Source organism: Bos indicus x Bos taurus, chromosome 19 (assembly GCF_003369695.1).
Source record: "Bos indicus x Bos taurus breed Angus x Brahman F1 hybrid chromosome 19, Bos_hybrid_MaternalHap_v2.0, whole genome shotgun sequence".
NCBI lineage: Eukaryota > Metazoa > Chordata > Mammalia > Artiodactyla > Bovidae > Bos > Bos indicus x Bos taurus.
Window position 1 is genome coordinate 47,478,258 of NC_040094.1, and position 15,557 is coordinate 47,493,814.

At 38.9% G+C, this 15,557-nt stretch overlaps 1 protein-coding gene across 1 annotated transcript in view; it reads left to right on the plus strand.

The window, feature by feature from the left end:
* The window catches only part of EFCAB13 (EF-hand calcium binding domain 13), a 100,325-nt gene that overhangs the window by 15,416 nt on the left and 69,352 nt on the right, over positions 1-15,557 (plus strand). Inside the window, exons 4-6 of the mRNA XM_027519290.1 lie at positions 1,021-1,142; positions 2,356-2,438; positions 8,374-8,517. Of these exons, the coding sequence (XP_027375091.1) occupies positions 1,021-1,142; positions 2,356-2,438; positions 8,374-8,517 (349 nt within the window). The remainder of the gene's footprint in view (positions 1-1,020; positions 1,143-2,355; positions 2,439-8,373; positions 8,518-15,557) is intronic.

Below are 15,557 nucleotides of genomic sequence, written 5' to 3' on the forward strand. Positions count from 1 at the left end.
CTTATATTATTTGCTTATGTCCCATAATTATTTCAGGATTGATATTTGGTAAACCTGGATATGAGGTAATTGGGGGATTGAAATCTTCTGTTTGTTGTTTTCTTTGATTCTCACTCATTAACTCATATTCCTGTCAGTCTTGTATGATTTGAGAGTCTTCTCTGGATCCTGCATGGTCTTTAAAAGTCAGTGCTCTAGTGAATTCCTTGGAGGTCCAGTGGTTAGTAATTGGGCTTACACTGCAGTAGGCCTGAGATTCCAATCCTAATTGGGGAACTAAGATCCTGTAACCTGACCAACGCAGCCAAAAAAAAAAAAAAGTCAAGGCTCTAGGTTCCTTCCATAGAGCCATGTGAAATTGAAGACACCTAGAATTCAGTTCTTATTTTCTAAAGTGACATTTTTCTATCTACCTAAGCTGTTTACCATTTTTGAACTAGTTTATACATGCAGTGTTATTTTTATCAATGTTTATGGTAGTTTTCTTAACCATAAGAATAATTTAAAGCAAACTTACCTGTATTATTTAAATAACTGTGTTGATTCTTCACATTACTTTACTTATGTAGTCAAAACTTGTATATGTAGCCTAGAGATTGATAGTCTTGTCTTCACTATACCATAGATTTGCCATCTTTTGTAAAATAGATTACTATAAATTGACACAGTATTAATTATGAGATGATGTTGCATACTTAAGAAAAATGTGGCTTTGCCAAAGAATATGATGTATTTTATTAATTAAATAGTTTATTTAAATAGTTTATTTAAAATTTTAGATTTTAAGGTTAAATAGTTTATTTAAATAGTTTATTTAAAATTTCAGATTTTAAGATTAAATAGTTTATTTAAAATTTTAGTATTATAAGCTGTAATTTAATTACGAGGTAATTTTATATTAGAAGTATAGTTAAGTGAGGAGCCTAGGTATGATTAATTATCTTTTAAGGGGTTTATTGTTCAAGAATGCCAGTTTACCAATGTGATCTGAGACACAGATATTCTTGCATTTGGCTCTAGGTTGCTCCTTTGTCTGTGAAGGAGAAGATGACTAGAAAAGAAAGCTCTTTATGCAAGTTGCCAAGTCAGTGCAGCATTCACAAGACTTTGTCACCTCTTGATAGATCTTCCTCAGTTATTCGGTATTTAAATCATTGTATTCTTTTTAAATGTTGGATTCAGATTTGGGATTTTTCTACAACATTCATTTCTCCCTTCTACAGAAAGTATGCCAAATAGTTTGTGCTAACCAAGACTGCTCTTAGGAAGGATGGTGTGGCACTAAGAGCCCTGCATGTGGAACTGAAAGACTTAGAGTTGAGTCCTGATCAACTTCACATGCTGGTTTAAACTCTTATAGAATTCACTTTGTATTTCTGGGCCTCAGTTTCCACATCTGTGTAAGAATCTTGTACTAGATAGACTCTTAACATTTTTTACAACACCAACATCCTGTGATTTCCATGTTATGGAATCAGATGAATCATCTTTTTAAGATGTTTTTATCAACAGGTTATGGGATCTGAGATTCTTTGACTGTTTAAAGATATTCTTATATATTTTATAATGTTGTTGTTGTTAAATCATGTCTGACTCTTTTGTGGCCCCATGGACTGTAGCCCACCAATCTCCTCTGTCCTTGGAATTTCCTAGGGAAGAATACTGGATTGGTTTGCCATTTCCTTCTCCAGGAGATCTTCCCCACCCAGGGATTGAATTTGCATTTCCTGTGTCACCTGCATTACAGGCAGATTCTTTACCTGCTGAGCCACCCGGGAAATCTTATAATAACTTTCTATAAATTTTGCTGTAAGTTGAATTCAGTTCAGTTCAGTCGCTCAGTCGTGTCCGACTCTTTGCAACCCCGTGAATCGCAGCAGGCCAGGCCTCCCTGTCCATCACTAACTCCCGGAGATCACTCAGACTCACATCCATCAAGTCAGTGATGCCATCCAGCCATCTCATCCTCTGTCGTCCCCTTCTCCTCCTGCCCCCAATCCCTCCCAGCATCAGAGTCTTTTCCAATGAGTCAGCTCTTCACATGAGGTGGCCAAAGTACTGGAGTTTGGGAATAGGAGAAAGTGGACCACAGCCAAGAGATACTATATATTGACTAGGGTAAATCTGCTCCATAGAGATATACCTGAAAGAAATAAGTGAGAATTCTAGGGTGAAGAATATGTAATAACTGATAATCTCTTGGACAGTTTTTAAAGAAAGGTTTCTATGGAGTGTAAGAGACTGGAGAATTTCAGGCTAAATTTTAATGGCAAAATATTACATATCGCAAAGTGACATAAATGTTTTGTGGGGTTTTTGTTTTATTGCTTTCTGATATGGCTGTTTCTTTGACAGGAAAGATGAAAAACCTTCTAACCTTTACCAGACACTATATGATGAAGTACCTGAAGGACGCTTTTACTCAGAAGAATTAAGTGGTAATAATAGGTTTCAGAATTTTTTGAATAAATTTCCTGATTATATGTCCTGTGTTCTCAAAGAGACAATCTTAAGTTTTTTCTTTCCAATTTTGATGGCTTTCTAAAGGGATGGGTTTTTTTGCTTGATAGTTTTTTTTTTTTTTTTTTTTCCTTTCAGTATTTTGAGTATATCATCACATTCTCTCCTGGCCTGAAAAGTTTCTGTTGAAAAATTTGCCAATGGCCTTATGGGATTCTCTTGTCTCTTTTCTCTCCTTGCTTTCAAAGTTCTTTCTTTGTTCTTGACTTTTGACAATTTAATTATAAAATGTCTTTGTGTAACCTTATTTGGGTTCAAACTTTTTTGGGATCCTTTAGGCCTCTTGGATTTGATGTCCATTTATCTTCCTAAGTTTGGGATGTTTTCAGCCATTGTTGTTTTAAATATATTTTCTGTTTCTTTCTTTTTGTCTTCTCTTCCTGGAATTCCTGTAATGCAGATATTGTTTCTTCTGATTGTGTCCTATAAGTCCTATAGTATCTCTTTGCTCTTTTTTCCTTTTTTTGCCTGGGTAATTTTAAATGTTCTTTCTTTTAGATTCTTTCTTCTATGTGGTTCAGTTTGTTTTTAAAGCTATTTAATTTTCCCATTCATTTGGCTGTATTTTTCAGTTATAGGATTTCTTTTTCTTTTCTTTTTTTTTTTTTTTAATATTTTCTGTTTCTTTGTTGAGCTTCTTGTTTTTTGGCTGACACTTAATAGATTTCCATTTCTTTAGGACCAGTTATTGAAACTTTATTAGTTTTCTTTGGTAGTGTCACATTTATGTAATTTTTCATTATCTTTGATTCCTTATGTGGCATCTACATTTGAGTAAGTGACCTCCTTTTCCAGATATTACTGGTTTGCTTTAGCAGAGACAGTTTTTCACCAGTCAGCTTAGTTTCTGTTTCTGGATGTGTTAACTGGCAATGTCCTTGGGAAGGTGGGTCTTGCTATCAGAGTCTATTTTGGGGCTAGGCCACTGCTCATGTTCTAAGATTGGGGAGGGGATGCACTGGTTGAGAACAGCTGGCTAGAACTTCTGGTTCGTCCCCTAAATGAAGCTATAGGAAAGGTTCTGTGTTGCCTGGGTTCTCTGGTCATTCAGGACTGGGTACTATACTCAGTAGTAGGCAGGGCTATGAATTAACTTCTGAGTTTTGCAGGGCAGTAGAACTAGTCCTAAAGGAATGCACTGCTTATTGTTTGGAAATCCAAATCAGGCTATACTCAGTACTATACTATACTCAGTAGTAGGTACTATACTATACTATACTCAGTAGTAGGCAGGGCTATGAATTAACTTCTGAGTTTTGCAGGGCAATAGAACTGGTCCTAAAGGAATGCACTGCTTATTGTTTGGAAATCCGAATCAGGCTAGACAGCACTGAGTTTCCTAGTTAGATGCCCCAGTTTTGCTCCGTAGACAGGGAAAACCCTGGGCTGGGCTATCTGTTCAACTGTTACTGTAAAGAGGGCTATAGGATGGGTTATACAGCTCCCCGTGTGCTCTGGTTAAGTCCCCTGGTTAGGCAGGTTAAAGGCTGTGTTCAGCAGTGTGTTGTGACTATGAATTAGGTTCCTTGCTGAGCAAGGTACCATACAGACCCTAAGACGTGCAAGGTTTGTTTGGGTATCAAGTTGGGCAGATATATGCACCAAGTTCCCTGGTCTACTGATCTACCATCCTGTCTGCAGACAGGTAGGGCCAGCAGTGGGGTTCTCCACTCAAGTGCCATTGTAATTGGAGTTGCAAAATGGTGTATACAGATTCTCAGGAGTTATGGTTAGGTTTCTTGGTCAAATTGGACTGGAGGCTTTATTCAGTTTTCGATGGGGCTATAAATTATTTTCCTCCCTGGTTGGGACTGAAGGATAGGTCCCCAGGGCTGGCAAAGCTCTTCGTTTGGGAATCAAATCAGACAGATCTCTGCACCAAACTCCCTGGACAGACAAGGCCACCATCTTGGCTTTGCAGATGCAGAGTTGCTGGTTGGGTTTTCTGATCAAATGCCAATGTAATAGAGACTTCAGGGTGGGCTACTGAGATTCCCAGGAGCTCTGTTTAGGATTCTTAGTTAATAGGATTGGAGTTTATATTCAATAGAACAGGCTCCAAGGCTGATAAGACTCTTGTTTGGGGAGTTAATCAGGTAGATCTGTGTACCCTGGCCAGATGCATTTGCTGGCTTGTTTCTGCAAGCAGACAGACCCACTAGCCAGGCTATCTGCTCAAGTACTGCTGGACCAAGTCATTTCCCAGGTGTTCAGGCCAGGCTTCCTGGTCAGGCGGGGCCAGAAGCTCCATTCAGCAGTGCAGTGGGCTGTGAATTACTTCCTCTATCTGGGTAAGCAGGAGAACCAGCTCCAAGGCTGGAAAGGCTTTTTGTTTGTGGTCTTGACTCAAGCAGACCTGTGCCCCAAGTTCCCTGGCTAAAGTAGGGCACTGACTTTTTCTGTGGATGATCAGTTCTGCTTGCTGGACTCTCCATTCGAGGATTGCTGGGTTGCATAGCTTCCTGGGTGTTTTGGCCAGGCTTTCTGGTCAGGCAGAACCAAGAGCTACAACTTAGCATTGAATGGAGATGTGAATTAGCTCCCTTGTCTAGATGGAGTATTAGAACTGACCCCAAGTAGCTTTCCATGTATTCTGGTCAGTCTTTCTTGAGAGGCAAGGCCACCTATCTTTAATGTCTTTAAAGACATCTTTGGTGTCCAAGTGGTTGATTAATGTAATACTAATACAATACTTTTTAAACTAATTATTTTACTTCAATTTCTCTCACCAGCCCTGATGTCCACAATTTGATCTTTGTTATAATGTTGAAACCTCAGACTTTAATGTCTTGTTCTCTGTTCACAGTCTCTTTTTTTTTTTTTTTTTTTTTTCTTCCAATTTTATTTTATTTTTAAACTTTACATAATTGTATTAGTTTTGCCAAATATCAAAGTGAATCCGCCACAGGTATACATGTGTTCCCCATCCCGAACCCTCCTCCCTCCTCCCTCCCCATACCATCCCCCTGGGCCGTCCCAGTGCACCAGCCCCAAGCATCCAGCGTCATGCATCGAACCTGGACTGGCAACTCGTTTCCTACATGATATTTTACATGTTTCATTGACAGTCTCTTATACTTGCAGTTGTTTTTATTTTACAATTTTATTTCATAGACTACCTCATTTGGTGCCCCTGTGAATATATGATTTCCAACCTGAGCTGCCTTTAGCACCAGTTGGTATTCCCTTTTGTTTTGATCAGATCCCTCTCCTGTTTCTTCCTGTACTTATTTCACATCTTCATTGCTCTCTTCAAATCCTATCACCTAGTCTTTCAATTCTTAAGAGATGACATTGCTTTTTCATAGAGAGTTAATAAAGACTGTTTGGCAGAATCTTCCTGAACTCCTTGACTATAAACGAAATCCATAGCCTTCTGTATTGTCTCATTGAGAAAGAGTCGCTTTCACAAGACCAATCCTTTCACTTCTCTTTTTTTCAATTTTATTTTCTTCTGCTTCCTTAGAGATGATGTTCTGTCAGCTTTATACTCTTTCAGAGAAGCTTATTGAAAGAGCTGTTTTCATTAATTACTGTTTACTTCCTGTTATTGTTCAGTCACCCAGTTGTGTCTGACTCTTTGCAACCCCGTGGACTGTAGCACGCCAGGCCTCCCTGTCCTTCACCATCTCCCGAAGTTTGCCCAAGTTCATGTCCATGGCATTGGTTATTACTTCATCCAGGCTGAAGTAATGGAACTGGATGCCATAATGTTAGTTTTTTTAATATTTAGTTTTAAACCAACTCTTTCTCTCTCCTCCTTCACCCTCATCAAGAGGCTCTTTAGTTCCTCTTCATTTTCTGCCATTGAGTGGTATTGTCTGCATATCTGAAGTTGTTGATGTTTCTCCTGCCTATCTTGATTCCAGCTTGTAACTCATCCAGCCCGGCATTTCTCATGATGTACTTAGTGAAAGTGAAGTTGCTCAGTCGTGTCCAACTCTTAGTGACCCCATGGACTATAGCCCACCAGGCCCTCCGTCCATGAGATTTTCCAGGCAAGAGTACTGGAGTGGGTGCCATTGCCTTCTCTGTTAACAGTGGCTAGGCATATTATATTTACTTGGAGCTGGTATACTTGGTGGCAGCCTTAGTCCCCTCTGACATGGCGTGCTTGGCCAGCTCCCCAGGTACCATCAAGCGCATGGCGGTCTGGATCTCCCTGGATGTGATAGTCGAGTGCTTGTTGTAATGCACCAGGCACGATGCCTTGCCAGCGATGTGCTCGAAAATGTCGTTGACGAAGGAGTTCATGATGCCCATGGCCTTGGACGAGGTGCCGGTGTCCAGATGGACTTGCTTCAGCACCTTGTACACGTACACGGAGTAGCTCTCCTTGCGGCTGCGCTTGTGCTTCTTGCCGTCCTTCTTTGGGCCTTGGTCACAGCTTTTTTAGAGCCCTTTTTAGGGTCAGGAGCAGACTTAGCCAGGTCAGGCATGTCTATAATGACAACACCCAACAACACAGAAAGATCTTGAAATGCCTATGATGTACTTAGCTTATAGTTAAATAAACAGCAGACAGCCCTGTCATAGTCCTTTCTCAGTTTGGAACCAGTTTGTTGTTCCATGTCCATTTCTGACTGTTGCTTCTTGACCTGCATACAGATTTCTCAGGAGACAGATAAGATCGTCTGGTATTCCCATCTCTTTAAGAGCTTTCCGCAGTTTGTTATGATCCACATAATCAAAGGCTTTAGCACCGTCAGTGACCAGAGGTAGATATTTTTCTGAAATTCCCTTGCTTTCTATATGATGCAGCGAATGTTGGCAATTTGCTGTCTGGTTCCTCTGCCTTTTCTAAACTCAGCTTGGACATCTGAAAGTTCTTGGTTCACGTAATGCTGAAGCCTAGCATGCAAGATTTTAAGCATGACGTTACTAACCCAGGAGATGAGTGCAAATGTCCAAAGGTTTGAACATTCTTTAGTACTGCTTTAGTATTTACTTTCTGCTCCTGCTGCTGCTAAGTTGCTTCAGTCGTGTCTGACTCTGTGCGACCCCATAGATGGCAGCCCACCAGGCTCTGCCGTCCCCGGGATTCTCCAAGCGAGAACACTGGAGTGGGTTGCCGTTTCCTTCTCCAATGCGTGAAAGTGAAAAGTGAAAGTGAAGTCTCTCAGTCGTGTCCAACTCTTCGTGACCCCATGGACTGCAGCCTACCAGGCTCCTCCGCCCATGGGATTTTCTAGGCAAGAGTACTGGAGTGGGTTGCCATTACTTCACTGAAACCACCTCTAATACTTTAGTATTTCCACCTCTAATACTTCAGTGAAACTTCTATTAGTAAAGTCATTAGTGTCTTTTTAAAAGTCTTTTTCTGGTATTTATCACTGTCATCTGTTGCCTCTTTTTCTGAAAACAAGGTGAATTCAACCCAATTTAGTTCAGTAGACATTTTTTGAGAATCTGTTCTGAAGTAGATTCTGGGACTTGAATGAAAAATCTTGCCCTCTATTAGCTGACTGTTTAACTGAAGGATACTGACATGCAAGTAGTCAGAATAGCAAGAGCTTTGACTGATACACACACAAGTTATAAGGCAGCAGAGAAAGGTTTAACATGCCCAGGAAAAGTTGTGGAAGCCTTTGCTTATGTGAGCCTTGCATGAGTTTTCTGGTAGTTTCTGAGAATTCTTTAGAAACTCATAGGTTTAGAGGTCACTGGCTCCAGACATACCTAATTAAGTAACAAGACTGATGTTAAAGCAAAGAGTTGAAACACAAAGATTTGCTCCTCTGTTTTCTTTAGTGACTGTCCCCCACCTGCCCCTCAGCCCCGACCCCGAAGAGGATGGGGAGAATAAATGATTATTCCCTTGAATTAATTAACTGTTTTGTTATGTGTATTCAGCACTTCAGAAAGCCTGTAAAATTTTTAGTAAAATTCGAGGTGGTAAGATTTATGTGAATGATCTGCCAATGATCCATCGCGTCTTGAAGATCTCTATAAGTGACACAGAAATGCGAAAGGCACTGAAGACTATTGATATTGATGGTAAGTTTTTATGTTTTCATTATTAGTTTAGGGGTGTACAGTCATGGACATAAGTTATATGTTGTTTTTGGTTCAGTCACTCAGTCATGTCCAACTCTTTGCAACCCCATGGACTGCAGCACACCAGGCTTCCCTGTCTTTCACCATATCCCAAGTTTGCTCAAACATGTCCATTGAGTCAGTGGTGCCATCCAACCATCTTGTCCTCTGTCATCCCCTTCTCCTTCTGCCTTCAATCTTTCCCAACCTTAGGGTCTTTTCTAATGAGCCAGCTCTTCGTATCAGGTGGCCAAAGTATTGGAGCTTCAGCATCAGTCCTTCAAGGAATATTCATGACTGATTTCCTTTAGGATTGACTGGTTTGATCTCTTTGTAGTCCAAGGGACTCTCAAGAGTCTTCTCCAGCACTGCAATTCAAAGGCATAAATTCTTCAGCATTCAGCCTTCTTCTCACCTCTTACATCCATGCATGACTATTGGAAAAACCATAGCTTTGACTATATGGGCCTTTGTCAGCAACGTAATGTCTCTGCTTTTTAATACACTGTCTAGGTTTGCCATGGTCAGATTAATTACAAATGATAGAAAAGCTAAACTTTAAAATGTTATAGAAAACATCTGTGCACATTTACAATAATGATATTAAAAAATTGGGCCTCAGATACACATGACTGGATTGATTGATTGCTAGGTTGGGTTATGACATGCTGTCGTCAACATTTGATCTTTTTAGACTTTTAATTTTTGCTAATTGCCTTAGTATGAAATGGCATGGGATAGGGAAAGTTTCTTAAGGCAAAAAATGTTTGAGATTAATATATTTGATATATTTAATTATATTAAAATTTGTTGCCTGGGTTGGGAAGATCCCCTGGAGTAGGGCATGGCAACTCACTCCAATATTCTTGCTTGGAGAATCCCATGGACAGAGGAGCCTGGTAGGCCACAGTCCATTGGATTGCAAAGAGTTGGATATGACTGAAGCAACTTAGCATGCATATTTAAAAAGATACCTGAAAGTGAAAAGACAGGTTACAAACTTGGGGATATTTGCAATTCACACAATTGACAAATGATTAGTTTACAAAATGTGTAAAGAATTCATACAAATTGATAACAAATAATGAAATAGAAAAGAGGGCAAAACACATGGACAAGTATTTCACATAAAATATAACACATATACTCAATAATTATATATGAATAGGTTCAACATCACTCTTGTTTAAGGACATAAAAATAAAACCCTAATAAATTACACTTTAAGTAGCTAGAGAAATTGGATATGACTGGACTATTGAACAACAACAGAAACCTAGAAAAAAATATATTTTTGCACTTAATATTTGATACTTGAATCAAAGAAGTAGATAATAGAGAAGGCATTACATTTACAGACCATTCAAAGCTTGTTATTAAGGGAGCCACGGGTCATAATAGCCATCATCAAAAAGTGCATAAACAATAAATGCTGGATAAGATGTGGAAAAATGGAACCCTCCTACACCATTGATGGGAATGTAAATTGGTATAACCACTGTGGAGAACAGTATGGAGGTTCCTTAAAAACTAAAGATAGAACTACCACATGACTGCTCTTGTGTATAGACTATGGTATTCTAATGTCAGTTAATTCTAGTTACATTTTTAGTTTGTATTTTTATCTTATATGCTTAGTGAATCTGCTGATAAATTTGCTCATGGAGTTTTTTACTTTCTTTTTCTGAATCATTTCTTATAGTTAATGGAATGCTGGATTTTTCAGATTTCCTTAAGGCTGTGAATGATGTCTGTTACTTGGTCTCTCAGGATCCAGGTAAAAGTATTTTCTTCAGAATTATAGAAGAAAATTATTTTTGATAGTAACTGATTTTAGGGTGGGGTGGTTATATGAATTTATGTTTTTTCAGAATTTCTTAACTCCTTTTTGCCCTAGTAGTCCAGGTTGAGAAAAATTAGGCATGGGCTATTCTATAAAAGGCACTAAAAAACCTGGATCTCTGCCATGGTATCCTAATTTTCTGTCCCCAGTCTCCACTTTTTCCTGTACACAACTACGAGACCAATTTTCTTAAAACACAGTTTTTGTCATGTCATTATCTCAAAAATTTAGCTGCTCTTCTTAGGCCAAACTCTTATGCTTCTGGTCCTCACTTCTTCATAATTTTGCTTGCTGCTCTTCCTTTCTCCATAAATTTTTCCCAGACAAGAACCCCATGCTCCAGTTCAGTTCAGTCACTTAGTCGTGTCCGACTCTTTGTGACCCCATGGACTTCAGGCTTCCCTGTCCATCACCAACTCCCGGGGCTTACTCAAACTCATGTCCATGGAGTCGGTGATGCCATCCCACAGTCTCATCCTCTGTCGTCCCCTTCTCCTCCTGCCTTCAATGTTTCCCAGCATCAGGGTCTTTTCTTATGAACCAGCTCTTCACATCAGGTGGCCAAAGTATTGGAATTTCAGCTTTAGCATCAGTTCTTCCAATGAATATTCATGGCTGATTTCCTTTAGGATGGACTGGTAGGATCTCCTTGCAGTCCAAGGGACTCTCAAGAGTCTTCTCCAACACCATAGTTCAAAAGCATCAATTCTTCTGTGCTCAGCTTTCTTTATAGTCCAACTCTCACATCCATACACGACTATTGGAAAAACCATAACTTTGACTAGACGGACCTTTGTTGGCAAAGTAATGTCTCTGCTTTTGAATATGCTATCTAGGTTGGTCATAGCTTTTCTTCCAAGGAGCAAGCATCTTTTAATTTCATGGCTGTAGTCACCATCTTCAGTGATTCTGGAGCTCAAGAAAATAGTCTGTCACTGTTTCCATTGTTTCCCCATCTATATGCCATGAGTTGATGGGACCAGATGCCATGATCTTAGTTTTCTGAATGTTGAGCTTTAAGCCAACTTTTTCACTCTCCTTTTTCACTTTCATCAAGAGGCTCTTTAGTTCTTCTTTGCTTTCTGCCATAAGGGTGGTGTCATCTGCACATCTGAGGTTATTGATATTTCCTGGCAATCTTGATTCCAGCTTGTGCTTCATCCAGCCTTGTATTTCTCATGAGTGTGTACTCTGCATATAAGTTAAATAAGCAGGGTGACAATATACAGCCTTGACATACTCCTTTCCTGATTTAGAACCAGGCTGTTGTTCCATGTCCAGTTCTAACTGTTGCTTCTTGACCTGCATACAGATTCTCAGGAGGCAGGTCAGGTGGTCTGGTATTCCAGTCTCTTTTCAGAATCTTCCACAGTTTATTGTGATCCCCACAGTCAAAGGCTTTGGCATAGTCAATGAAGCAGAAGTAGATGTTTTTCTGCAATTCTCTTGCTTTTTTGATGATCCAACAGATGTTGGCAATTTGATCTCTGGTTCCTCTGCCTTTTCTAAATCCAGCTTGAACATCTGGAAGTTCATGGTTCACATACTGTTGAAGCCTGGCTTGGAGGATTTTGAGCATTACTTTACTAGCATGTGAGATGAGTGCAATTGTGTGATAGTTTGAACATTTGACATTACCTTTCTTTGGGATTGGAATGAAAACTGACCTTTTCTAGTCCTGTGGCCACTGCTGAGTTTTCCAAATGTGCTGACATATTGTGTGCAACACTTTAACAGTATCATCTTTTAGGATTTGAAATAGCTTAGCTTAGCTGGAATTTCATCATCTCCACTAGCTTTGTTCATAGTGATGCTTCCTAAGGCCCACTTGACTTCACATTCCAGGATGTCTGGCTCTAGGTGAGTGATCACACCATCATGATTATCTGGGTCGTGAAGATCTTTTTTGTACAGTTCTTCTGTGCATTCTTGCCACCTCTTCTTAATATCTTCTGTTTCTGTTAGGTCAATACCATTTCTGTCCTTTATTGAGCCCATCTTTGCATGAAATGTTCCCTTGGTATCTCTAATGTTCTTGAAGAGATCTCTAGTCTTTCCCATTCTGTTGTTTTCCTTTGTTTCTTTGCATTGATCACTGTGGAAGGCTTTTTATCTCTCCTCGCTATTCTTTGGAACTCTGCATTCAAATGGGTATATCTTTCCTTTTCTCCTTTGCCTTTAGCTTCTATTCTTTTCTCAGTTATTTGTAAGGCCTCCTCAGACAACCATTTGCCTTTTTCCCCCAGGCTCCAGTTAATCATAAATCTCCATACCTGCCAATTGCATTCTTACTTCATGCCTTAGTTCATTTTTTTCCCCTTCTGTTGAAGACTCATATCTGTTTTCTTGTCTACCCTTGACAGTTCTTTTCCCATTGCCTGGAATCTGCATGAATTTCTACCTCAAATTTTCAGATACTGAATTGTCTCCTAATAGCTTTTAGCTTGCACTGCATATAAATTGTAAAGAAAATAGTTGAAAGGACTATTCATGTTAATGATAGAAATAGTGCTTCCAAAGGCCTGCAATCTCTAGTGTTCATGATCTAATTTTAGCAGTCCTTTTGTTTTTCCCTTAGGCAAGATCAAGTTTCTGTGCTTATAGAAGATTACATATATTGGGATTATATATATTTATTGTCAGCCAAACTGTATTCTCTTAGAATCAAGGATAAATGAATGTGATGGTCAATATTCCCGAGTAAGCAAACAAGAGACAAGAAAAACTCTTCAAAGTTTACTGATTCATTAATGTAATAAATGTTATTAAATGCCTACCATATGAAGCCATGATTAATATAGACATGGTGCTTGGTTTGCTTTTTCTTTTTTAATTCCTTACTTCCTACTTGGCATTTTGATTAACTCCTGTGGCGATTGGGATTCTCCTTTGTCTCCTTGGTTTTTGCCTTACAGGTAACTTTTCCTGACCATAGATTTATATGTTTGTTTGGACTTCTAGGTACTGCCTACTTGCTGTACCGTAGCAAAGAATAGCTTACTTGCTCTCTTACATTCCTTGGTTTTCAATTCCTGGTTTCCTATTTTGACCTTATTTCTGTTTATTGCCACATGTTCTGAGACTAATCAGGAAGTCCCAGGCTTCTTTTTTTCCTTTTAAATCAACATACATAATTCTTGAATGTTATTTTTATAAAATATCCAAGAAATATTTAAGTGTATAAAGATGTGAAAGACACTCTTTAATTCCTCCTATAATTTAATGTTGACCTTAGAATCCATTTTGTATTCAATTATGAATATATATATGTGTGTTTTGTAAGATGAGATAAGTTACCAATTTTTAGGCAGAGGGTTGATTGAACCCAGGTCTCCCACATTACAGGTGGATTCTTTACCAGTTGAGCCACAGTGGAAGCCCTTTGATCTCACAGAAGCTGGTAAAAAGACGAAGCATACATTTACGAATCGAGACCCTCTAAAAAAGGGAAAAATAGAAATAATCTACTTTAAGAGAAAACAGTCATGCTATATACATTGTTTTCTAGTATGATTTTTAAAAAATAAGTAATATATCTTGAAAAGTTTTCCATGTCAGTAGATACAGGTCAGCCTTTTATTTTTTTTTATTAAAACTTAAAAAAATTTTTTATTTATTTTAGCCTTTCATTTTCAAATAGCTACATGGTATCTGAAAATGTAGATATACTGTAATTTAACCCTATAATGTTGAATATTTAATTGGTTTTAATTACCTTACTATTGTAAACAATTCCACAATGATTGTAACTTTTCTTATATTTTTATATTATATATTTATTTGATATTATATTTACATATACATGTGTGCATGTGTCTTTATCATACCTTTATAAGGAAAAATGAGTTATAAATTATTAGGTAGAGGAGAGCCAGTGTGTACATTGGGACATGCCTTCAATACCTAGCCAGATAGTTTCTCAACTCTGCCTTAGCCTTCACTTCCTTCCTGTGTATCTCCTCAAGATAAGCCAGTAGTAAGAGTTTATTGTTGTTCAGTTGCTCAGTCATTTCTGACTCTTTGCTATTCCATGGACTATATAGCACACCAGGCTTCCCTGTCCTTCACTATCTCCCAGAGTTTGCTCAAACTCATGTTCATTGAGTCAATGTTGCCATTCAACCATCTCATCCTCTGTCATCCCCTTCTCCTCCTGCCCTCAGTCTTTCCCAGTGTTAGAGTCTTTTCCAGTAGGTCAGCTCTTTGCATCAGATGGCCAAAGTACTGGAGCTTCAGCTTCAACATCAGTCCTTCCAGTGAACATGCTAAGTGCTAAGTCACTTCAGTCATGTCTGACTCTTTGTGACCCCATGGACTGTAGCCCACCAGGCGCCTCTGTCCATGGGATTCTCCAGGCAAGAACACTGGAGTGGGTTGCCATGCCCTTCTCCACTTCCAGTGAATATTAAGGATTTATTTCCCTTAGGATTGACTGGTTTGATCTTGCTGCTCAAGGGACTTTCAAGAGCCTTTTTCAGCACCAGAGTTCAAAAGCATCAATTCTTCAGTGCTCAGCCTTCTTTCTGGTCCAACTCTCACATCCATGCATGACTACTAGAAAAACCATAGCTTTAACTAGGTAGACCTTTGTTGGCAAAGTGATGTCTCTGCTTTTTAATATTATGTCTAGGTTTGTCATAGCTTTTCTTCCAAGGAACAAGAGTCTTTTAATTTCATGGCTGCAGTCACTATCTGCAGTGATTTTGGAGCCCAAGAAAATAAAGTCTGTCACTGTTTCCATTGTTTCCCCATCTATTTCCCATGAAATGATGGGACTGGATGCCATGATCTTCATTTTTTGAATGCTGAGTTTTAAGTCAGCTTTTTCACTCTCCTCTTACACCTTCATCAAGAGGCTCTTTAGTTCCTCTTCAGTTCTACTGTTAAGGTGGTATCATCTGCATATCTGAGGCTATTGATATTTCTCCTGGCAATGTTGATTCCAGCTTGTGCTTCATCCAGCCCAGCATTTTGCATGATTGACTCTGCATATAAGTTAAGTAAGCAAGGTGATAATATACAGCCTTGATGTACTCCTTTCCCAATTTTGAACCAGTCTGTTTTTCCATGTCTAGTTTGAACTATTGCTTCATGACCTGCATACATTTTTCTCAGGAGAGTTTAGGATGTTCTCAAGTCTTTCCTGAGTATCTGTACA